This window comes from Apus apus, chromosome 5, assembly GCF_020740795.1.
Source record: "Apus apus isolate bApuApu2 chromosome 5, bApuApu2.pri.cur, whole genome shotgun sequence".
Lineage (NCBI taxonomy): Eukaryota > Metazoa > Chordata > Aves > Apodiformes > Apodidae > Apus > Apus apus.
The window spans coordinates 783,340-808,385 of NC_067286.1; the positions used below are offsets into that span (position 1 = coordinate 783,340).

The 25,046-nt window shown below is 51.4% G+C and overlaps 2 protein-coding genes across 5 annotated transcripts in view; one reads left to right on the forward strand and one right to left on the reverse strand.

Annotated features, from left to right (window-relative positions):
• The window catches only part of CCDC9B (coiled-coil domain containing 9B), a 68,308-nt gene extending 49,995 nt beyond the window's left edge, over positions 1 to 18,313 (forward strand). For 3 of the 4 annotated variants that reach the window (XM_051620700.1, XM_051620699.1, XM_051620702.1), the window contains 7 exons: positions 2,043 to 2,227; positions 3,582 to 3,643; positions 4,147 to 4,200; positions 4,590 to 4,692; positions 8,516 to 8,573; positions 8,923 to 9,736; positions 15,920 to 18,313. In XM_051620700.1, coding sequence (XP_051476660.1) covers positions 2,043 to 2,227; positions 3,582 to 3,643; positions 4,147 to 4,200; positions 4,590 to 4,692; positions 8,516 to 8,573; positions 8,923 to 9,705 — 1,245 coding nt within the window. In that variant the 3' untranslated portion in view covers positions 9,706 to 9,736; positions 15,920 to 18,313. The remainder of the gene's footprint in view (positions 1 to 2,042; positions 2,228 to 3,581; positions 3,644 to 4,146; positions 4,201 to 4,589; positions 4,693 to 8,515; positions 8,574 to 8,922; positions 9,737 to 15,919) is intronic. The other variant, XM_051620703.1, reaches the window with a different exon arrangement.
• A 5,268-nt stretch (positions 18,314 to 23,581) lies between these two features.
• On the reverse strand, positions 23,582 to 24,731 carry INAFM2 (InaF motif containing 2). The gene has a single exon (XM_051620704.1). It carries the CDS (start codon positions 24,605 to 24,607, stop codon positions 24,188 to 24,190), a length of 420 nt encoding a protein of 139 aa, XP_051476664.1. The 5' UTR covers positions 24,608 to 24,731; the 3' UTR covers positions 23,582 to 24,187.
• Between the last annotated feature and the right edge of the window lie 315 nt (positions 24,732 to 25,046).

The following is a 25,046-nucleotide window of genomic DNA, read 5'->3' on the forward strand; positions in this document are numbered from 1 at the left end:
AGCACAAATTGAATAGACCCACCTCAGTGTGATTCATTAGGAGGACACCAATGGGCTCTTAAACATTAATTCCAGCTGAGCCCCCCAAAGCAGAAAAGGGGAGCACAACCACAGCCACACTGCAGCTGAGGTGAGCCCCTGGTCAGGGACCAGCTCCCCCTGCCCTGTAGGCCCCATCACCACCTCTTCATCTACCCATGAGAGAACACAGGCACCAGCCATGGTCTTTCCCTCACTTTTGGCTTCCCTTTTGCTAAGGGGCAAGGTAACAGCACAGGGCACTTCCCTTTCCTCCAGCCCTGGAGGCTGAGCCCTGCCCTCACCAGCTGGGTGCTGCTCAGCTCTCCTGTGCTTCTCCTCCATGGGCACATGGGGCTGGGAGCTGTGTGGAGCATCTCCAGGCCTGTGCCCCAGTCCAGGGACCAGTGCCTGCCCTTGCTTTGCCCTGCTGTGCCTTGCCTTTCTGCAGCCCCCATTTTCCTCTAGGGGGTGCAGCCTTGGGTCCCCCAGCTCCTGCCTGCTGATGAATGGAGGAGCAATTACTGCCACCCCATCTCCGGCCCACGCGCCGGGTCTCCTTGGTAACACAGTTTTCCTTCCCTCCTTCCCTGCTGCTCTGCTTTTAGCAGCAGTGCGAGGCTGAGGAGGTAATTCCTGTGTGGGGAAGGGGTGGTGGTGACTGGTGTGCAAGGGCACGTGTACAGAGGGATGAATTATCCACTGGTAATGAGCACCCCAGGTTGCAGCTCTGCCCTAGGCTGTTTGCTGCTTGACAACACAGCCTGGCCAGTTGGCTCCTGTTTCTACCATGTCCATTAACCTCACAGCTGGATTACCCACCTCTCCCTCCTCACCTGCTCTGTCAGCCCTGAACAACCTTTTCATTAAGCTTTAAATTTTTGAGCAGTGACAGCTCTGAACTGGTCTGTCATGAGGAGCAGTGATGAACCAAGGGGCTGAAAACAATGAAGGTGGAGGACCCCTTCTCTGCAAGGATGCTGCTCTTGGCACCTGCAGTACTGTGTGCCCTGGGCACAGAGTTGGCCCCAGCCCTGCTGTGGTCTCCTGAGGTTGCCTGGGGGCCAGAGAAGGCTGCCTTCCTCCCTGTCAACGTGAGGAATCTCATAGGCATAACTTTGATTTTAGTGTCCCAAAGTCTTCAGGTGGGTGATTCATCAGCCCAGTGCATCTTCTGTGAGAGTTCCACCTGTCAAACTCTGTTGGGAGATGCTGCAAGTACTTCAAGAATTAACTACATGTTTTAAGAAAACCTTAGCAAAGTGCCTCTTCCAGGAAAAACTGAGAACATTTGGTTTTAAAACCTTCAGGTGAGCAGGAGCACAGCAGGTGAAAGCCACTGTCTGATTTATGCCTGGAGTTAAAGTGTCTGCAGAGAGAAATGAGGCAAATCAATCCCGTGACCATTTGCACACAGAGTGACAGGGGCAGGCTATGAAAGTTTGTGATCAGGTTCTGGATATCTAGGATGAAAAGCTCCATCTTATGGCAGCTGCTTCCCAGACCAGGAGGCTGGATATGGCTACAAGCACCAAAGAAACCTTGTGGTTCAGGGCAGGGGAACAGCAGTGAAGCCCCAGCTCATCAGGGCAAGAGGAGTGTATCCAGGTGGAAAATCCAGGGGCTGGGTGGAAGCTGTTTTAGTCCTTGGAAATGGAACACAGTTCACATGGCCTGGGTGCAGAGCAGCACCTCCTCAGAAACCCCCTGCCACAAATCATCCTCCTTGTTGAATACCCCTGGCAGGGAATGGCTGCGTCTTCTTTGGCTCTGGATTTGCAACGAGGCTCCAAGCAAACCATGTAACTGCTTCCTGCCTCCGTTTCCCTCTCTGTAAAGGCAGCCAGTCCTGGGAACAGTGTGTCCAGGCTGTGGGTCAAGCAGAGCCCTTGTGCGGGTCCCTTTGCAGAGCTCACCTTGTTCTCCAGCCCTGCGCGGGGTCTCTGGTGGGGGCAGCGCGGAGCACACCGGGTGCAGCTCTTGAGGGCGTGTGTGTTGACACAAAGCTCTTTTACCTCCACTAGGAGGGCGGGAAGTCAGGCCAGAAGAGCCCTGGAGAGCTGAGTTTCCCCATGAGCGGCCGGGAGCGCTCGGAGTACATCCGCTGGAAGAGGGAGCGGGAGCAGATCGACCTGGAGCGACTGGCCCGCCACAAGAACGCGAAGGGCGAGTGGCGACGGGCTTGGGACGTGGAGAAGTCCGAGCACATGTAGGTCCTCCACAGCCCTGGGGTGGCTTGCCTGCAGCAGGACATCTAAAGCCAGGGATGAGACCTTGTGCAGCTACTTATTCCTGATCAGATCCCTGGCTGTCACATGCCTCTCCCCGAGCAAAGCCACACTGCTGTCTCTTTCTCCTCCTGACCTGGTCTGTCAGTGGGACCAGGTATCAGAGTGATTCTCCTACTTTCTTCCTGATGTGGGCTCCCCTACCCTGGTTGGAGGTGCTGTGTGCTGACAAAGGGTGTCTGCCTTTGATCCCACTGGGATCGGACTGCAGGAAGGAGGGGAGCATGGATCAACACTCATTCTCCATCTGGAGGGTCCTCTCCACCTCCACATGGACAAATCTAACAGCAGGAGGGCACAGGTGCTCTTCTAGAAGCAGGGATGGACAAACTCATGTTGCTAGTCCACAGGTTTGCTCACAGCCCTGCTGGTTTCTCCTTTTCAACTACGGGACAGGCCAAAATGCCCAAATCCTCCAGCCCTCCCAACCCGAGCCTGTTCAGGCCCTGCAGTGTGAGGGGATCATGTCAAAGGGCTGCCTGTGTGATGGGGGAAATACTGGGACAGCCATGAGAGAGCTCTTCATGGGCCTGACACTTCCCTGCTGCAAACACTGTCCCTCTCACTGTGCTTGTTCAACTGGGTCACACCAGCCAGAGAGCTTTGGAGGATGACTTGGCACCTGCAGCAGGACAAGGTTTTGATAGGGTGTGGAGTTAGGGAATGTTACAGGTTCTTGCTGAGAGAAGAGTTTGTACAGGGCAGAGAGATGGGGCAAGATTTTAGCTGAGGAATGGGACTAAATACATGGATTTTCAGTCACTGAGAGCCCAGTAATTAGAGGGGAATTGACTTCAGTGGGTGCTGAGTGTTGCTGGCAAGACAGCTCTGAGCCCTACTGTTCTCCAGTGTATTAATTTTTTAAAATAAAAGCAATAATACAAATGAAGCAGGATTAGAAACCAACCAAATTAGTCTGATCTGAGAAGTCTTGAGGCTGCTTCAGATTGTGTTTAGAAGCTTGGGAAGCTGCATCTGAGCACAGCACAATTACACTACAGCCTGCTGTAGGCTTCACGGATGGTCATAGAATTAAATACATATGGGCACTGATGTAAAAGTTTTAGAGGTTCTCCTCTGGGGTAGAATTGCCTCCCAGCCTCATTTCTCCTGGTTGGTGCATGCAGTCTCAGCTCCTGCTGATGCACCAGCCTGTGTTTGCCAGAGGGCAGGTGCAGAAGGGCTGGAGCCTATGTTGTCCCAAGGTCTCCTGCCCACGCTTTGCACACTGGGGGAGAATGGTCAGGTCTGACAATGCCTGTTTTTAACCTGCAGGTTTGAAGAGGACTTTGTTAAGGATGGGGAGCCAGCCTTGGATAATCCCAGCAATAAGAAAGGTTGGCAAGGGACACCTAGACTCTGTCCTGACGCTAGTGAACGCTGATCGTGCGACTCCCAGTGCCACAGCAGCTGTCCTGGCTGGCACTTGTGAGACTCTGCTTTCCTGGGAAAGCTGTGAGCGCAGCAGGGGGTCTCAGCCTCTCTGCTTTGCAGAATGCTCAGGGGATGGGATTTGAGCTTCTGGGTGCTAGTGCTTTTTACCTTCCCAGGGAGAACAGTGGCTTCTGGAACCTTGTCCGACATGACACGGAGGCTGAGCCCCGCCTCCTTTCCAGGCACTGGCTTGAGAGGCAATCCCAGAGCACCTCGTCTCTGAGCCTGGGGGCACCTGCTGCCTTCTTTACTAGCCTAAGTCCATCATGACTCCTGTTCCTCAGGAGATGGGCTTGGCAGAACCAAGCTTTCCCTTGTGACACCCTATTTGAACATCAGGCTTTCTGCTGAGTGTCTAGTACAGAACCTTGCTCACTTCTGTGCTTGCTTTGCTCTGTCCTTTCAGGGGGAAGAAACGCAAGGAAATTCCAGCACAGGTCCTTTCCTCCCGACGGGAGAGGTGAGTAAACCTCCTGGGGAGAGCTCCCTCCAGGCACCTGGCAGATCTGGAGAGCCTTTTGGGGTCACACCATGTGGCTGCTCTCATAGCTCCCTGGAACAGTCTGTGCTGTGTGGCAGGGGAGAACAAGTCTTCCAAGAACAGCACAAGGGAGACTGTATCCAAGGAATAAGATTTAAAGTTATAATTGGAATTTGGAATTAAAAAACACGCAGCAGAAATATCCCTAAATTCTCAATTTGTAGTTATTACTTTAGAAAGTATAGATACAGCTTCAGAGGCTTCTCCCTCCAGAGGTATTTTACAGTGACCCCAGGATGTTGGCCCCTTCAGTGGTCCATCAGGAGGTTCTGCCTGCTCCTGCATGGCCTTTCCAACCTGTCTTCCAGGTGGGCAGCATGGAGTGAACGTGAGCGACGCCGGCTCGAAGGCAGTGCCTGCAGTGAGCAGCAGAGCCAAGGGCAAGGACAGGCTGACGGGCAGAGCCAGGAGGTGAGGAGGCCAGCAGCAGTGCTGCCAGCTGCTGCTTGGCATCTGCATGTCCAGGGCTCATTCCTTCTCGGGTTGTGAAGAGGGACAGACAAAAAGGGACGTTGTTCCACGAGGGCAGCTGTTCAGAGGAGTTCATGCTGGCTGGGACCGTGGCTGGCAGGACTTCCCTGTGGGGTCTGTGGTACTTGTGGGGTGCTGACCCTCTGCAGAGCAGCCCAGGGAGCAGGGTTCTCTGTGACCAGATTTGGGTAGCACTGCCACATGCCCCAGCAAACTTCTGAATCCCTCTTACCAGACTTCACCAGGCGCTGCTGATGTGGAGGAGCTCTCCAAAGATAGTTCCCAACTGAACCAATAGTAATCAGGATTGATAGTGTGGTACAGGTGTATTTTCTTCCTAATCAACTCCTGTTCAAGATCCCCAGCCTGGTGAGGAGGGCAGGGGCTGCTGCCAGCTGTGGGCAGCACACAGCCATGCAGTGATGGGCACAGGGGCAGTTTCAGAATCCCGGCACAGCTCCCTGCATTTTACAGGTTCGCCCACATCCTCCCGGAGCCCCTCCCCTGCTGCTCTCCCTAATTACATTTCAGCACCGTCTCCAGCTTCCTGGAGCCACACTGACGGTTTAATAACAGTCATCATCTTCTCAGCACTGCTGTGCCCTTCAATGGGCAGCCAAAGGATGAAGACTTGATTACATACCCCAAGCCCCTTCATTTCTCCAGAACACACAACCATTCCAGGAGCTTTTCCTGTTAGCATTCCTCAGCCTCCGAGGGCAGTCAGGAGTGTGGAGCTGAGCAGATGCAGGAGCAGATTTGTGCTCCATGGGGCACTGACAGCATCACCCAGAGGACATCAGCTGGCTAGGGGGCAGCTGCTGTGAGCTGGCTGAGCTGGGGAGCACTGGGCAAGGTCTGAGTGTGCAGGGCTCTGCTGTGTCAGGACATACAAAGATCCAATATGCAGCTCCTGGCACCATGTTAAGCCTGGAAATTCTTTAATGTTGCTTTGATTCCCAGTGGCTGTGCTCTGGGAACGTGCACCTGAGCAGCCAGAACTCTCAGCTAGGTGGGGACTTGGAATCTACTTAGAGCAGAAAGATGGGTTCTCTTCTGTCTTTCTAAGCCCTGTTCCTTAATCATACTTTTAAAAATTTAATTTAATTCTGATGAACTGATGACAAATAGGATAAAGAGCATGCAAATAATCAAGTTAGCTTTGCCTGCAAGTTACATTCCACCCTTTCCTATTCTTCAGTTCCATCCCAAATAAACTGTACTTGGGAAAGAAAAGCTGATGAGCTGTGCTCATGGTCTTCCTCCCCCAGCCACTGGCTGCAGCACTGGGGAATTGCAGCAGTTCCCAGAGGATTTGCAGGATGGGCATGCCAAGAGGTTTGCTTTCTGTTGTTGCCTTCCACAAATACCTTGGGAGGCTTCAGACCACAGGCTGAACGTGGCTGTTCAAAGCTGTGAAAGCTGTGGTGAGTACACACAGCTCTGGCCCACCTGAAGGTCCCAACCCATGAGGGCAAAACCGAACTCCCAGACCTCAACAGCAGCTCTCAGGAGTCAGCAGAGCTTCTGCTGGTTCTGCTCCTGAGGTTTGCCTCTGAAATTGGTTTATTTGTGATAACCAAAAGATGATGAGGAGCTGGCCAGAGAGAGGGGCAGAAATAATATCTAAAAAGTGACAAGCTGCAGAGCAGAGAGGGAGTAATTAAAAAACAGAGATAGGGAGGTGGGCAGAGAGAGACATAGAAAGAAAATATGTGTGCAGGAATTACTTCAGCAGCTGCACTGGAGAAGAGAATCAGAAGGAAAAAAAATATATCCAGGTGGTATAGAAAAAAGAAGGTAAAGCACAGGTGGCTGTTGGCCTGACAGTGCCACCCCAACACGGGTGGTAAGATTTTTAACAGCCACACAGGACCTGACTTAAGATCATTGTCCTTTCTAAAAGGCATTATTTCTCCTGGAATGCAGCTTTCCTGAGATCCCACAGCAGTCTGGGGCTACACTGGATTCAAGAGGAAGGCTACAGCTGCAGCCTTGCCCTCTCTGCTTCCCTCTGAGCTGCCCTGGAGCTGTTATTATTAGTTGTCTGGGTCTCCTCTGAGCTAATCAGAAAACAGGGGTTCCTGAGACACTTTTCCTTTAGACTTTGATCCACCTGTTCCATTAAAGCACAGCTCCAGAGCCATCCCCTCTGCTCTGAGGAGGGCTCACAGCAGGGTTTACTGCTGCAGAGCAGATTATGTCTCATTGCTGGAGAGATGCTCAGTGTTCCCAAGGGCTGCAAGAAATTGCACAGAACAAGCAGCTCATGGTTCTGTCAGTGCTTGCTGGGAGTGTGAGTTATACCTACTGCAAGGATCATTTTCTTCCTCTCTCTCCCCTTCCTGCTGGAGTCTTTTCTTTCCCTGCACTTCAAGGCTGTGCCCAGGGTGCTGGGCTGTTGCTAAGCCCTACAGAGCTGCTCCAAGGCTTCACCCTTGGGCTTATTGAGGCCAGCATACCCAGCTCCACATGCCCAGAGCCTCAAGGTGCTTGCAAATGCAATTCCCTTCTGCCCCAAGGGCTTTGCCAGGTAAAAAGACAGTGGAGCAGCTTAGTGTAGGGGAGGTGCAGCCTGTGGTGGCAATTCCCACACAACTGTCACAGGAGCACATGGGGTCACTCTGAGACATTTGCCTCTGGAAATGACTGACCCTGCAGTCACCTCCATGTGCATTTCCATTTTCTGTACCTTGGCCCAAATTTGCCAAATGTAGAGGCCAGTGAGCCCAGCAGTCTGTCTAGAGCAGAATTAAGTCTCAAACGTTTGCACTTGGTGTGTTTTAAGTGTACGGGGCAGGGAGAAATAAGTGTATTTTCTAGAGGTGTGTATGTACACACATTTGTGTGTGTGTGAGGTAACTCAGCAGCCACACAGATGAGAAGGTAAGGGTTACTAAGACCCCTCCCTGCCCAGCAGCACTGCATGGGCAAATTCAGATTTATACTTACTCTAACAAATTCAAACAAGCAAAGGAAAGCAGTTCCTCACGGGGTTTAACTCAGCTGTGACCCTCCTTGGCACAGGATGTAGCAGCTGCAAATTTATTATGGGGTCAAAATGCACTTACACAAATCCTTGGAAGAGACTGTCTGCTAAGCATGACTCAACAGAGTGATACCATCTCAGGAACTCTCAAAGCACATTCCTGGGAGCTGGGCAGGGCACTGGGGGTTAAAGGCATTTTCCCTCTTTCCATACTCTACCCCTAAGCATCTGCTAGTGATGCTGAGAGGGCAGCAGAGCCTGGGCTGGCTGGACCTTCAGTCTGAGCCTCACAGCCATTCCTGCAGGCTGCTTGCACGTGTCCATGGCTCCAATCTCCCAGGCTACTCCAAAACAATTTTATCCTTCACTGTCTGCTGTTGTGGGGGTCTGGAACAGTTGGGCACTGTCAGGCAGGACAAGGCTTTGGCAGACATCAGCACAAGCAACCTGTGTATCTTATTAGCCTAATGACAGAGGTCTGTTCTGGCAATTGGATTTTACGTTTTCATTACATTTAGAATTATAACAACCAGTTCATTAAGATTTAGTGGTCTCAGATGAGTGGCTCGGGATGGGCTGAGTGTTTTGCACGTTCCAGAAGGAACTGGACCAGCTATGTCTGGTTCCACCTTTATCTTTGGTTGCCTGCTCGGGGGGCTGAGGCAAGGACTGCATGGTCCTGGGCAGAAATCCCTACCCAGGTGTCAGGCAGGGACAGAGGCTTTGCCACATGAGACCCTGAAGGCCTGATTTCTGATTTGTCTTTCCTGGCAGATGGGATGCAAAAGAAGGAGAGGACATGTCTTTTCTGAAGGATGATGTTGATGGCCAGGTGAGTCCATCAGTCCAGGCTGGCTGCTAAGTTTCCTCAGCACATGCCCTGTCAGGAGAGCTGGAGGCTTTGAGCCAGAGCAGAGCTGGGAGACCTGTCTTGGGGCACACATACCCCTCAACAGCACTCCCCAGATGGCATGATGTGGGAGACCCTCTGTCCTGCATTGACCCTCTGTCAGCACAACCCCACTTAACTCTGGTCTCTGACCACTTCTCCACCTACATCCTTTTACTTCCTTGACTGGCCTTCCCAACATTTTCCCCAAGTTTTGGGAACTATCACAGACAAGAAATAGCATATATCAATGCTTTAATAAGCTGAGCTAAATATCTCCTCCTTTTCACAGAGGAGCCTTGGTATGGACAAGCAGAAAAGCAGAGGTGAGGAGGGGGTGGAAGACAATTGCACAGCTGAGCTGGAGGAAAAGTTGAAACAGCCAAGCCCCCAAGATCATGGATCCTCCTCATCACAAAAGCTGAGGAATGGAAAGGTCCAGTCTGCCCAGAACGGCCAGAAGGAGGAGCAAAGAGGAGTGAAGGGCTTCAGCACGGAGGTGTCTGTGACCAGCACAGGGGACTCAGAACCAGGGCACAAGCCAAGCAAGGAAGGCATTGGGGAAGATGCCAATGGGAAGCCTGGCACTGCTGACACCTCTCAGGAGGAGGAGAGCACTCCCAGCATTGCTCCACAGAGCAACCTTCCAGACACTGTGCAAGCCACCAGGCATGGCAGTGAGGAGACCTTGTCACTGCCCACAGGAGCAGCAGATGGAGCTGGCTTAGAGAAAAACACAGCTTCAGAGCAGGAGTCCAGTGAGGACTCTTCCAATGGCCACAGAGGAAAGCTGGACACGGCAGAGGGAGACAGGCTGGATGCAGGTCAAGGACAGCTGGTGACAAAAAGAGGGGAGGAAGTGACCCAAGACACCGCCCTTGAGGGGCAAACACTTGCACTGAAAGGAGGTGAAGATGCTGAAGGCACAGAACACAGAGGAGAGCCTTTGCCCCCAGGGAAAGCCACCTCTGACAAGACTGTTGTGCCTGAGCAGAACACAGTGAAATCACAGTCCAGGGAAGGGGACCAGCCTGAAGATTGCAAGGACAAGGACAGAGGGGACACTCTCAACTAGCAAAGATTGCACCAGTTGCCTGAGACAGAAGGTGAGTTCCTGACCCACCTCCCCATGGTGTGTTTGCTGTCCCATTTATACTCAGTTGTAGGGCAGATCCACAGCTCCATTTTCTGTGGCCCTGACAGCATCATCCCAGATAACTGTCCAGAAGTGTTAATGAACAGTGCTGTGGATCCCTCAGGCAGCCTAAATCTGTGCATCACAAAGACCTGCCCTGGAGTGGCAAGTCAGACAGGAGAATTTGGACAGAAAACTGGGCTGTTGACTCTGGTTGATGGGGTTAGTTAAGGCACAAACTGAAACTCTTCCCCGGAAGGGATAACCTCAGAAAGGAGAGCAGGGTTAATTTCTTTCTGTCTCTGGGGTGATCACAACTAGAATAACCTGAGGTCAGTGTGGTCCCTTTCCCAAAGCACTTGCACAGTTCCTGAGGCCCACCTGGTGGACAGTGCTTTGAAGGAGGTTATTGCACCTGGGATTCCCTTCCCTGTACAAGGTCTGTGAGTGCTACACGTTGGGTTGTACATGTGGTAACACTAATGTGCCAGGCAGTGTGTAAACACAACAGGTGAGATGGCTCCTGTTGGAAAGGCCTGTGAACAAAATAGAAAGGAGGAAGAACAGATCTGGGTACGTAGGTGTTACTCAAGCAAAGCAGTTTCTCCCAGAAGGGCAAATGCAGGACAAGAAAAGCCAGGAGAAAGAACAGAGTATGACAGCCAGAAAAATAAGGTAGAAATCAGGAGGGCAGGACAAGGAAAGAGAGTAGGGGCTCCTTGGCAGTTACCTTTGTAAGACATGTTGTTGGCAGGCAATGCCACCACAGGTCAGGATGTCACACCCCAGGCCAGGGTGTCATTCTGCCACCAAGTCAGGCAGCAAGTTTGTGATTCACTCCCCCTACCTCAGGCTGAGCACAGAGACACCTGCCTTCAGATCTGGGCTTTGTTTCTCTTCAAAGGAGAGACACAAGCACTTCCAGAACTCAACCCAGCTTGCCTAACACCTGACTTGCCCTCAGGATACTCCTGCCTCTACCCTAGGCAGCAGCCACCTCCATAGTGAGCCCCTGGGACACTGAGCTGCCCAAAGCTAGGCAGGCAGGTCACTCCCACCAAGCACCTCTCCCCCCTTCCAGCAGGCCCCAACCCAGCAGCTTGTCCCTGGGTGTTGCTTAGAATTCATCCCAGAGGCACAAATGAGCTTAGGGATGAAGTGGTTAAGCTGCTAACAAAAAGATTTGCACTATAATCCCACTCTATACAAAAGGCTTGGAGAAGCACAAGCCTTTCAGCTCTTTGAAAAAGACAAAACACCAAGAACCAGCTGGTTCTGTGCTTGAACTGAAATCCCTTTGATTCGGGGAAATGAATTCCAACAGCACTTAGGAAAATGTTAAGAGACACCTGGATGCACATGGAGGGAGTTTAATGTCCAGGCCATGCCTCTCCAATCTTCCAAGTATTCCTCCAAAAGCAGAGGAATTAAAGTTATCCTGAGTGAGAAAATTAGTGATTAATTAGACACTAGCTAAGAGGGAACAATGAGTTACAGCTGTCCATTGTCATCTCAGCTCTGCAGATCCCTATGGTTTGGTGACAGGGCCCTGAGTCCACTTGAGCACAGCTCTTTACTCCATCACTCCTCACTGAATTCATCAGGGCAGGCTTAATTACACACAGAGCCCCAGGTCTTGGAGAAGAGAAGGTGACTTCACTTGTTTGCACATCAGTGCTCCCGTGTCTGCTTGGCTGAGCTAGAAATTCAGACCAGTATTTCTCAGTTAAAATATTTATTGCTTGGGAAACACCAAGTATCATGATGCTGGGGGAAATGAGGGGTTAACTGGTGTCCCAGTTACTCTCTATCATTTCATCCTGCCTGCCTTCCCATCTCCTCCATCTCCTCCCACCTGCAGTGCTCAGCTTCCCGTGCCTGATCGTGCCCCCCAGGTCAGCTCCTCACTTTCCTCTCTTTCCCAACAGTTTGGGTTTCCAGGTGTCCCTGAACTACACACTCAACATCAGATGCCACCTTTTGATGCAGACAAATTAAAGCAAGCTGCTTCCCTTTTCTGATACTCCCTGTAATTCAGGAGATGCCTTAGATTTCAGGGGAGCCCTGAGCAGGACGTGGACAGCAGCTCATCTGCGCTGCCACCTTTAACAGAAGCATTAGGACCACAGGAACAAGCAGAGCTACATCAAACCTTGCACCAAGAGAGTGCATTTGCATTCTTTTTACTCCTTAGAACAATCACTAATTCACAACAAAGACACAAGGACTTGTCCTCTCTGTGTGCTCTGTGGTTGTCTCATCTGAAGGTTTCTTGCTCTTTCCCCTGCAGCCACGGGTGTTCTGGCTGGCAGGGCACCCCGAGGAGGTGCCTGGGTGGGCCAGAGCAACAAGTTCTGTGTCCTCCAGCTCAGCAATGGGCTTCTCCTGGTTGGTTTGTTGGTTTTTTTTTTAGTTCCATCAACTGCAAGAGCATTTAGGGAATGAGTGCTGCTTGGCTCTTTCATGATGCTCTAGGGCATCATTGTCACCTCCTATCTACTGAAGTCACCACAAAACAATTTAACCTCTCCCTCTGCAGCAGTGATAGGCCACTATCAGGGTTGGCTTTCTGAAACAAGCTCATTTGCAGATGGGGTACATTCTGCCATGATTTATTTGTAGTGGGGAGAAGAGCCAAGAGGAAGACAGAGGGTCGTGCCTTTAACTGCCTGCTCCCTGTGTCCCATTTGTCATCCCTTGGCTGACACAAACACGCAGGGTTTCTGTAGTGCTCACTCAGCACAACCCCAACCTTCCTCTGCGTGGCCTGGCAGCAGGGCTCCCAGGAGCAACCAAACAGCAACAACAACAGCCACCAAAGAAGCAAAAGCTCATTTGGCTCAAGCTGGTTAAGCTGTCAGTGTGTTTGGAGTGAAAAGGCCTCGTGTCTATTCCTGCTGTTGTTTTGAAGTCCCCAAATCAACATGACAGGCTCCATAATGACACAGATGGCAGTCAGAAATAACCACTGGCTGGTAACAGGCCCTTCCCTGCTCCCTTGGCTCCTGTTTCCTAGCCCTCCACAGACACCCTGGTTTAGGCCATGGTATATAAAAAGCTGCCAAGCTCTACTTCATTTTCATGGAACTCTCTCCAACATGTTATATCACAGCAACTCTTTGGAACCAGCTCCTGCAGGATTGCCCCTGTCTGAGGTGTGTTTGAATCCTTGGCAGGTTTTTCTGTTTGATTTTTTGGCTTCTGGAGGCTGGTGCCTGCAGCTGGCTCCAGACCATGCTTCAGGGCAAGGATTGCCCATGGGGCATCCCATAGGACACCTGGGCTTGGCTTGTTGCATATGGCCTACAGAGGGACTCACTAGGTGTGTCATCCTTGAGGGAAACATCACCACCTCTGCTGGAGTCCCTCCTGAACATGACCACATGTGGCAGGGCAAGGATTCTACCTTTCTCAGCCTGTCTCATGAACAGTGCAGCATTATCAGGCAGAGCTGGGTTTGGCAACAGCCAGAAAAAGAGAGAGCATCATTCAGGAGGCTGAAAGAACAAGAAGATCGAGCATAAAACCAAGAGCTGCATCTTTTCTCTTAGTATGCAAAATTGGAAGTTTATTTATTCCTTTCTGTGTCTAGCACCAGGAATTCAGGTGCCCAAACCACCACACTCATTTGCTTCCACTCTCCACTGGAGGCTAATCTTTAAGGAACAGGTAGTTCTGAGTGAAGGGCCCATAATGCAGTTTAAGAGGCTGTGGGCTGGTGGCTCATGAACAGTTTTTACCAGTTTAATACTGGATGGCAGGGTCTGTGCCTCATTACTGCTCTGGTGTCAGGCCAACACAGCTACCAGGTTATCCCATGGCAGCAGGGGACAGAGGGGGTGCTTTTCACCCCATGGTGTATAAACAATGGCAGCCCAAGTTCTCTGTAGATGAAGGAGTAGTTGTGGCAGGGTGAAGGGGTTGTTGTTCTTCAGGCCTCCAGGAGGTGCCCAGCAGCTCAGCCTTGGTAAATCCAGGCCAGCTGGAAACCTGCACTGTGTTCTGTGCCCGTGCCACCGGCAGGGATTATACCTGGGAATGGCCTGGAGTGCCTGGTGGAAAACATGAGCAAGGGCCGTGCTGAGAATCCAGGTTATACAGAGCCTGAATGACTATGGTCTTGCTACCAACAGAGCGTTGGTAGCAAGAAAAGGAAGATGGTTATTTAACTGGAACCCAAGTGAGAGAGGAGCAGCCTTAAGGAGAAGCATCTGAAGGCAAGTGCCCTCATGGTTAATAATGTCCTGCCAGGAGGTAGCAGGTGACTTCCCAGTCAGATTTTTTTTTTTTCACTGTGAAAAAAAACCAGATTTGACAAATGCCATCCATGTAGCAGCAACGTGTCTGCTTCAACATCTCATTTTCCTAACACCCAAATTGGAGCCCTTGTTGAACCTTTTCAAAGAAAAGAAATGTTGTGTTTTTAAATACCAGTGATTCAGTTTTGATATGGTCCAATTTTTGGGAAATCAGCATTGAAACAGACTGGATGATTTTGCAAAATACCACCTACCAACCCCAAAAGGAACGTCAAAATATCATTTCATTAAAAAGTTGGTATTGTGGAATTTCCATCAAGTAGAATATCCTGTACCAGGTCCCTTCCCCTGCTGCCAGGGACATGCACTCTCTTCATGTGCCTCACACCTCCCAAAGCATAGCAGAGATTTGTAGCACCAGTAAACATCAGTAACTGGTGGTAACAATATGGTCCCACCTGCCCTGCTCCTGGGCTGTGGGTGACCCATGTCCCTCTCCATTAATGTGCAGATTTGACTCCCCACCACAGATGCTGCTCGTCCATCTTTGCAAGCAGCCACCAAGTGGGTTTCACAGCTCCCACTGCAAGCCTCTATTTATGGCACAAAAAATCTCCATCACCTTCAAACTGGCTGGAGATGCTGTGCAGAGTGGTGGGGCTTTTCATCCTTTGCTTCAACTAACAAGGAATAAATATTTACCCGAAGTGCAGGACTGGAATCCCTGGAGAATGTCCAAGAAGTCCCAGAGAAGTAAACGATGCACAAAAACCACAGAAGCTTTTCCTTTAATTCTCATGAGAAAATTAATCTTAACATCTTTAGAGAAAATGCAGCTGGGGGTGGATTTCCAGAGCAGCTCCAGGGATCTGACCTTGCAGCTCTGGCTGACGTAAGGGGGAGGGGGCAGGCAGGGCCTGAGTGCTGCAGGACTGAGGTCAGCACAGGTCAGCCCTCTGATGCAAACCACTGCTAAAGGTTGGTGCAGGGAGCAGTACCAGCAGAAGCCAACACTTCTCAGTGCACTTGTGGAGCTACTGAAGAACATACCAGTTTCCTCAAGGCTCAGGAGACAAGAACAGGCTGTTTTGTCTTGGACGTTGGCCTAGGATTGGCAGGCTCGGGTCTCACGGGCTTGACTTGGCTCCTTGGTCCTTCCTGCAGCCCACACCACCCTCTGGAGTTCCTTTTCTGCAAGCCAGGCTTACCAGGACCTGTCCTGCCTTCATGGCATTTCATCTGTTTGGTTTTTTTATACCCCCTTCTGCCTGTCTCTTGGGAGCTCTGGGGGATGGAATCTCCATCAGCAAAAGGCAGATCAGTGGATTTAAAGATAGATGCAGGAAAATGCCAGCTCAGCCCTTCTGAGCAGCATCTGAGCACCTGGCAACTGCAGGGAAAGAAAAACATCTGCCTTTCCCAATTAAAACCAATGTATGTGGGTCTGGAGGCACAGGAGAGCAGACTCCCAGGCACAGGTCAGTGTTTTCACTACAGAGAAGCCCAGACCCCCTTCTGCCAAGTGCTGCACCCCCAGGCCAGCCTTCAGCAGAGGGGGCCAGCAAGCCCTACCCAAAATCAGCCCCTCCTCCTGTTGCTGCAGGTGCTGTACAAGCACATGCAAAACCATGACAAGATTAACAAAAGGAGAGTAAAGTAGTCCCAGCTAAACCAGGGGAGCACTGGGAGCTCCACCCAGACTCACACTCTGCATTCCCTGGGTTGCAGAGCCCCTGTTGCTCCCATTGGATTTGGCAGGTGGGTGGTGGTTCTTCCCAGCAGCCCCAGCCATGCAGGAAGGTCAGACTGAAACTGAGCAGGCAGTTTTCATTTACTGCTCAGCAGTTCCCTGAGGACTGATCATCCTGCTGCTGTCTCTGTTCTTGTTTCACCAGGATAACGTGCTGGAGGTGGTGGATGAGAAGAGGAGCACAGGTTTTTCCTCACTCTTTGATCTTCTATGAAATCAGCTTCCAGCACCTCTCCTGTGCCCTTCAGCACCCACTCACAACCCAGGGGGTCCCCATCACCACCCCCACTCCCTGCTCACAGTTTTAGCATCCCCCTTTCCTCTCCATATGCCAAAGGACAGGGAAGGCTACACACACTCCCAACCTACAGACACCACCATCACTCCTCTTCCGGATTTGTTTTGCCTATATTGCAGCTGTGTGACAAGCCAATGAAATGTCTACTGTATGCACTTTATTTTATTTAATAACTAATTCTGTTTAAAGTTAAGATTTAAGTTTCTGGGCAGCCCACCCCTTCCCTCCCTCAGGGCTGTGCCAGGAGGAGGGCAGGGGCTGTGCCAGCTCTCCCTTGCTGTGGGGCAGGGAGCACGGGGAGATGGGGTGAGAGGTGTTAGGCTGTAGCTCAGTAGGTGGATGAAGATGCAGCATGCAGAGCAGCTCATGCCCTGGGGGTCTGGAGATGGATGAAGTGTTGGCACAGACGTATGGTTGTTGCCCCGGTCGTGGGGCACAACAGGGATGGACCATTCCCAAGTGGCACTGTAGGGTGCAGGAGCTTTTGGCAAGCATACATCAACTACAGCACCTCATCCTTTAAAACCTTCCTCTCCTCCTCCTCTTGGATGTAGCAGCAGAGGCTGAATCAGCACATCAGGAGGTTGTGCTGTTGAATAAGGAAGGTGGCTGCCAGGTTGAGCAGGAGATCCACAGCTCAGCAAAGCACCAAGGCTGCTTCTTGAGACCAGCAGTGACTGGAGGACTTGCAGCTCCACAGGCCATGCAGCACAAAGGCAATAATAACCTCCCTTCTCCACCACAATGCACAAAGGAGTTGGCTCCAGACCCAGGCCAAGTTGGACCTGAAGGTCTCTAAGGCTTCCTATCAAATGTTTTTGTCTTCCTGGTTGTGCCTTTTATAGCCTTGTGCTTGAGAAAGGGGGGAGAAGCTCCCCTGGAAGCTGCCATGCAGACATCCTGACCTGGCCTTAAGACACCTTTCAAAATGAGGAGCTGGAAGAGCATTTACAAGCATAAATGAGCAAGAATTCCAGCTGCCTGGATTTCCAAGCAGCTCAGAGGTCCACAGCAAACTAGGACCTAGCTGAAATATAGCTGCCAATTAAGGAGACACAGAAAGCAAGCACAAGGAACAACACAAGTTCTGTCTTCTGAATGACACAGCAGAGAGGATCCCACCCTCACTTAGAAGTGCTGCTCTAAAACTTGATGCAGAAGTAAATGTACATGCAGACACGTGTGGAGATTTATTGGATTTCCTTGCAGGATGCATTTGCTAACCCAAACAGCAGACTGCCTTGGTGACAAGGGTGGCATGTGTGGACTGAAATACTTATGCTGCTTTAATAAACTAATATTTGCACAGATAAACATTTTGGTTTTCCACATAACTTAGATCCACAGTACCTATCTCATGATGGACAAGCCTGGAATTTTCCCCATGTGCCAAATTCAGGAGAGTTTACTGGCTTCAGAGTAGGTAGTATCTAAAAACAGAGTGTGCACCTTTCATCTTTTATTAGTAGAAACATCTTCACCCCACCAAAGCCCAGACTGGGTTCATTTGGACTTCTCCAACAGATAAAAGAACAGATACATTAAAGCCAGATTGTGAAACTGCACCAGGCCCTGGAGATTCTCCATCACTGTTAAAAGCTCATTTTCCTTATCTGACTGGCTCAAAAACCTGCTTACAATTATTTTACTTTTTAATTTATTACTATTTTACATCAGGTCACTGACCTCAGTCTTGGTCCTGACTGAGTCCTCACCAGCCATGCCAGGAACCAGTTTGCCTCACTGGCCACCCCAAACACAGCTCAGGAGCCTGGTGCACCGCACCAGCAGCCAGGTAGAAACTTGTACATTGCCCCTGGCACAGCACTGAGATGTAGAGATACAATTGTTCCCCTGCCTTACTGCCCTAGGCTCCTTTTTGAAAGGAAAACTGACACTTTTCCCCCATTTCCCTCTTCTTTTTCTCTTGCAAAGCCAAGTACTTTTGCATTGAATGATGCCTGGGAAGGAGCTGCCAAGCTCCAGGGTGGGACTGGACAGGCAGTGCCTGTTCCAAGGGTAATTTTGCCCTGCTCATTAACACTTTGCTCAAATGCACTTTGGTTGGTGCCTGGATTGCAATTTTTCAGAAAACTGGCTAGCTGTTTATTCTTTACAGTGAGAGAAAAGACTAAAAAGTTGAAAACTTTGATGTAGAGGAATTATTTATATGAAATAAAAGTTGTCATTACGAGGAAAAAGCTCCAGTTTCTTAGTGTTTCTCAGTGCCACATGTAGAGTTTTCTGAACTGAATCAGGAATCTCCGCTTTTCAGAGCACCAGCTCCCCTTCAGACTGCTTACCCCTCAGGGGAGCACTTGCCTCTTGGGCTAGCTCAGCTAACCCACCCAAGCAGCTCCCTGCAGGAAACCTGCATCCCAGCACCAGGTTCACTTTTCCATGGAGGCATCAAGGCCACCTCATTGCCACCACACTTGTCTTGCAGCAAATGTGGCAGGAGTGCAAAGTCACCTCTCTGCCTGTAGAGGTACCCGTTTCTTCCCAGCAGTAGCTGGTAGCTCAGGGATGTTGTGAAAGTTATCCTAGCTCTTCCAGGCAACGGGAAAGCACCAGTAAGTCTCAGGCAGAAAACTTCTCTCTCTTTAAATCAGAGGAACATGTCTCTAGGTGCTCCTCTAGTTGGTAAAATTCACCATCAACTTCAGCACAGCAACTCTGTAGCTAAACTTGGTATTAAAATCTCTTCCAGCCTAGTGAATCAACTCTTGTATAAAGAGATCAATTTGAAAAAGCCTCAAGCCAAGGGAAAAAAATACAGCTGGATCAAGCTGGAAGATACCTCAGTTTCCCAAGCTTCACCAAGCCAATTCCTGTAGGAGGCAGGCAAGGTAAAATCTTGACAGCAATTCCAGTTCTCTATTCCCACCTCAATGGGTCTCAGCCCCACTGCAGCATAGCACAGGGTTGGTAACAAGCCCTGTTGCAGGGTCCAGAAGCAGAAATAACAGAAGCATTCACTTGTTTTCCACACCGGTTCCTCTTCAGAATCACTGGTTGCTAATGACATAAGAGCCTGAAGCTGAATTGGCATTTAGTCAGTTCTGTACTTAGAATGCACAACACAGTAGGGGTTTTTAAGCAAATTTGAGACACAGAGCAGGAGCAGGGCTCAGCACTGGTGTGAAGTTGAAACCCTTGCCTGCTGCCTTCCCTTGGAAAGGTTGGAACAGCTCAACCTGTTCACAGGCTCACAGACCCTGCAGCTCCTGGCAGGCAAAGCTAATGCACCGGGAATTCCTCACCAGACAACAGCTGAGCAGAGAGCAGGGTCTCCCAGAACTGTCTCCAAACACACCAAATGGCCAGAAGTTGAGCTTCACCCCCTCAACTTTATGCTCCAGCTTGGGCAGGACTGTCTTTTGCATCATTTCCCCTCTCCCCACACTGCTGACTGCAGGACTCACAGCCATCCCCCCGTGCACAACCCTCTCCAGAGCCAAGACTGCTTTTGACTTCCCTGAAGGAGACCCCTGATGCTCAGAAGCAGCTACTGAGTTTGTAACCAACACTACACCACAGGACTGCTCTTCAGCTACATTCATGAATTGAGCTAAGATCAGCAGGAAAAATAACACCACCTTTCAAATAAAAAACACAGCCCAGTCCCAGGAACTGGGATTAGGATGGTGTGTGTTACATCAGCTGAGACCGCAGGAGAACATGCATGAGCAACGGGCAGCTTTTAGAAGATGAAAGTGTGAGCCAGCTGCTGAGCATATTACATGCCCCAGTAACTCTTCCCAGCCATTTCCCTCCTTCTGATCCCTCTGCACGCGAGTTCTATCACTGGCAACAACCTGAGCTCAACAGGACAAGCCCAGCACGTACAGGCAGAGGGTTTTTATAGGTATTATACACTGACAAAAAGGTGTAAGTCCAGAGGCATCTATGTGCAAGGAAAGAATTACCAAGGTTTGAGGAAACATCCTCTGATCTAGATACACCTTTGACTGGACATCGTTCATAATTCTTCACCGAGTTCTCCTTTTGGGAAGCACTTCCATTTGACAGAGATTGCAGCTCAAACCCTTCTGCAAGGATCAAAGCAGCATCACACGGTGCTGGAGGGTCAGTGCTGTCTGCGAGAGCTGGACAAGGCAGCAGTAGCAGAAATTGTCTCACAAGAAGTCAGTTTCCACCCTCATGAGACTCTCCTCAGTCAGAAAGGCAAAGCAGAACATGATCTAGTCTTCCCTCCATCCTCTTAAGCAATTACCTTGATTAGGAACTAGCTGCACCTGAAGCACTCACGTATGGCAACTTTTTTTCTCTGCAATATTTTTTAAAGCCTCTTGGATGACAAAAATCTGGAACTCAGGACCTAAATAATACAGAGACTCAAAGCTTGGAGGAAAGCTGGCATTACAGAATTACTAGCATGTTTAATCAGTAAAAAACTGAAGTAAATAACAGAAGCACAGGTGCCACTATACCAGCCACATTTACTGCCATTGTGCTTTTACAGGAGCATCCTGCAGTTAGAAGTCTTGGGACTCTTGTTAACTTCCCTATATCACTAAAGCAAATGCTTAAGACATTGTCCAAACTGACTTTCAGAACTCACCAGCAATTCCAAGGAAATAACATTACAAACAACCAGGCTACAGTGATTTCTATCTAGGAAGCAACACAAAAGCCTGGGCCTTATCTTGTCTGGCACAATGACACCAGGTGAACTGAACGTGTTTGGGTTCTACTGAGGAGCAATGAAAGGGAAGACTGAATTGGAGCTGAAGTAATACAACAGATAACAGGTCAGTTTGCCTTTTAAACCTCAGGTTTACCTGAGCCTGGTGACTCTACCATCTCAGGGCACAAAAAAATTATCATCTAGATGGAGCTGATGGTCTCAGTACAAAGCTGGCAACATCATGCAAAAATTCACAGTCCAAGGTGACAATCCAGCTGTTCTCTGCTGCAGCTAACCTACTTCCTGAGAAATCCCCAGTACCCTGAATCTTAAAAAGTTAGCTTATACCTAGAAAACACTCCAAATTAGGTGGTTTTATTACCATAATTATTTGCAAAGTGCACTCAGTCGCTGATTTCCTAGACAGTCTGCCACAAAGAGAGTAATCAGCACAGAGTGGCTCATCCAGCAACAGCATCTCGAGGGGAACAGATTTTCCTCCTGAGGACTGAGATTCCTGGCTAGGGAAAGGACATAGAAATTTTAGCTGAAGAATCTAGGTCCAAAAGGGCTTTGGAAAACAAGGCTGCTCAAATCACAAAAGCTCCTGGACTGTTGGGCCAGCAGTCTGCAACTTTTCTGCATCTCTGTGAGCCACAATTTCCCCCTTGCACGCTTAGTACAAGAGCAGTGAAGTCACAGGATGCTCCAAAGCCAGTTGTAACGGGTACAGAAATAGAAACCTTTCACTTAAATCTCTATTTGTCAGCAGAGGAGACGATGCAAAACACACAGTCTGGGAACTCATCAAGTCTGCACTTTCATACAGGAATGAAGACAGCCACAAGCATCTTCGTACTGGCTCATCAACTATTTTTAGCACCAGAAAGGGAGGCAACCGTCAGCTATGGGTCTATTCCCTGTGATAAAGCAGATCTGAGCACTGTTCCTGTCCCAAAGAGCCTCTGCCACCAAAACCACAAACCAGGTGAAGAGCTTTAAGTTGTTCCTGCTCCTGGATAAAAGGCACCTCTGGGCAGTCCCACGGCAGGTTGGAAGAGGGCCACGCAGCCCGTTAAACTCCGCTCACTTCCGCCTCCATCCGCTCCACGCAGCCCTTCTCGATTAGTCTTCTGAGAGCAATTGTATTTAAAGTGAAAAATGCCAGGAGTCCGTGCAGCTCCAGCAGACACTGGAGGTGCTGCTCAAAGCTGCTGTAGATTCACCAGTTCTGAGCTGCAGGCCAGGACTGGATAAATCCCAGTGCCCGTGCCATCCTACCCAGCTTTTATTTACCTTCAAAGGTCTTAAAAGTTAAACACAAGCTCCCTCCCAGAAACACTTCCCAACTGGTTCTGCATTTAGCAACAGAGCCAAGAAACAGACTAAACTCAACTGGCACCAAACAATGAGCTATTTTGTCTCTTTTACTCCTTCCTTCCCCAGAGAGCTGCAGAAAGCCTTTCCCTCTACAACCAGGACCCAGAGCTGCTGCCTGCACAGGGCAGCTCCAGGAACAGGTATCAAGGTGCTGCAGGCACAGCTGCCAAGGGAACAGAAGCCCCCCCTGCTACAGGGCAGACACACACAGACCGACCCAGCCAACTGTCTGGCCACAGCCCCGAGCTGCTTTGCTGCCACCAGCCCAGCCACTGCAGTGGGCAAACGGGAGGAGTTTAGAAGCAGCCCAGCTGAGGGGAGTGGCAGGGCAGCCGTCTGCTCCAGCAGCAGCTCTGGGCTCTCAGCCTTCACCAGCTCCTCCACCTGCCCTGCAGAACGGTGGCAGTGATCACACATACACTTTGGGCCAAAATGACTCTGTGGGATCTTTTCTCCTTCCCACCAGCTCAGCTTTCTTTCCCAGCACGTTAACACCACACCGACTTTCCTGCCTGCTCTCCAGAAAGGGGGGTTGGAAGATCATTCCCAAAACGCTCCTTTTGCCTAGTTTCTCCCTGGAAGCCTTCTGCTCCTGGTTTCTGCTTTTCACAGATGCTGTAAAGCAATGCCCAGGATCAATGCAACACCACCAGTCCAGGTATGATGCAGCTGATTTCCCTCCAACTTCTAGCCAAGCCCAGTGCCGTGTTGCCCGGTACCTTCATGATCTGCACAACTGAAAGACCTCCACTACATCAGAGCACAATGCTGTCTCTCAGCAGAGAAGACCCCTGAACCCCAGGGATCACTTCACAGGGATGCAGAACAGCCTGGCAGCCTCACAGTTAAGGCATTCAACCGAGACCATCAATCCGAGAAGCAGCTGCTCACAAAGACACAGTTCTTTTGGTTTCCCAGTTGACAGCCCACCTCCCACAGTCATTGAAGGCCAGATTTTTTCACAGCTCATCAATGAACAGGGCCGAGCAGAATATTTCTGCGCTACAGGGTAGGAAAACATCCAAGCTGGGAGAAGAACCTGCCCAGGGCCCATCATGAGGTGGCTGGCACAGACCTACCTCCTGATGGCATGGCTCCGGGGTGCCACCCAGGTGCTGTGACAATCTGGGAGCTCAGCCATCCCACGCAGGGCACACGAGCCAGGAGGCACCTCACAGCACCCTGCATGGCCACAGCTGCCCCTCAGCACCCACTGCCAGAGCTCCACCTGCTTCTCCTGGGAAAGATCAAACCTTTTGTCATCACCAGGGCTTAGTTGCCATGATGAGCAGTTAGGGACATCTGGAGATGTCTCCAGCCTCACCTAAGGAGACCAACGACAAATGAATCAACAACATCATATGCCACAGTTGCCCATTTACAGGAAACATTTCTGCTACCCAGAGAGCCCTTCCAGTCCAGCATTCCTCCCAAATCACCCTCCCACCACCAGAGAGAACATACAGTGTTACAGAGACTTTCATATTGGGAAAATATTTTAATATAGTAAACAAGTCAATTTACCTTTCACATGTGTTTAAATAAGTTTATGCTTATCGTTAAACAAAACTGGTTTTACTTAAACAATGGATTACAGCCTCTAAATTCGTATTGTTCCCAGCTGATCCTGTAAATGGTGAGGAATTTTGGACACCGATATCCTTTTATAGGTAGCAGACTGGCATAAATAGCGCAGGAATTCAACGCAGGTTCGAAGGGAGAAGCGAGCCCCGGTCAGGAGAAAAAACGAAGACACAAAATTCCCTTTTGAGGAAAAACGGAGGGAGGGGGGGGGGGGGGGAAAAGGGTAAGAAAACCCCCAAAAGATACCGCAGTTCTACCGAGTACAAATCCTTCCGTCCCCCAGCGGGTCCGCCTGCAGCCGCAGCTCCGCGGGGCTCGGGATCGCAGCTCGGGCAGCCGCCTCCACCCTCCGCCGAGCGCGGCCGCCGCACCCCGCTCCGGCCAGAGCCCCCCGGGGCGGTGCCAGCCCCCCGGGGCCGCGCCAGCCCCCCGGGCCGCCCGCCGCCGGGCCCTCCATCCCCCCGGCCGAGGGGTGGGGGGGGGTGACCACCGAGGCCGCCTCAGGGGCTCCCGCGCACCCGGCGCAGCGCGGCGGCGGCCGCCTCGGCCCCGGGCGGCAGCGACGAAGCGTCCGGGCGGTGGGTCTGGGCGAGGCCGGGGCCGGGGCCGGTCTGCGGCGGCGGCGCCTCCTGCGCGGGGCTGGCGGCAGGGCCCGGCGAGGCGCGGGGCTGCGGGCTGGCGGCGGCGGGGGGGATGGAGCCGGAACCGGAGCCGCCGCCGCCGCCGCCGCGCACCGGCTGCCAGATGAGGCTGTAGTAGACGGCGAGGACGATGGCGGCCAGCGAGACGGAGAGGACGTAGGCCAGCACGGTGGCCAGGCGCACCCACTTCTTGTTGGTCTTGGCCGCCATGCGCGCCTTCTTGTCCCCGGTGTAAGTGGCGGGCTTGCCCCGCTCCGCCGCCGCCTCCTTCTCCCTCATGGGGGCCCGGCCCTTGGCCCGCTGCTCCACCGGCCCCTCCGTGCTGGGCCCGGCCCGGCGCCCGCCGCCCCGCTCAGGACATGCCGCTGCCGCCGCCTCGTGCCGCTGCCCGCGCCGCCGCCGGCCGCGGGGCGGGGCCTCCCGGGGCAGCGCCGCCCGGCGGCCGCGCTTAAAGGGGCGATGGCGGGAGGGAGCCCAGAGGCGGGTGTGAGGAGCGGGATGGAGCCCGGCGGGAAGGCGTGAAGGATGGAGCCTAGAGGAAGGTGTGAGGGGCGAAGGAGGGAGTCCGGCGGGAAGGCGTGAGGGGCAAGATGGAGCCCGGTAAGAAGGCGTGAGGGGCAGAGGATGAAGCCTGGTAAGAAGGCGTGAGGGGCAAGATGGCGCCCGGCGGGAGGGTGTGAGGGGCGGAGGATGGAACCTGGTGTGAAGGTGTGAGGGG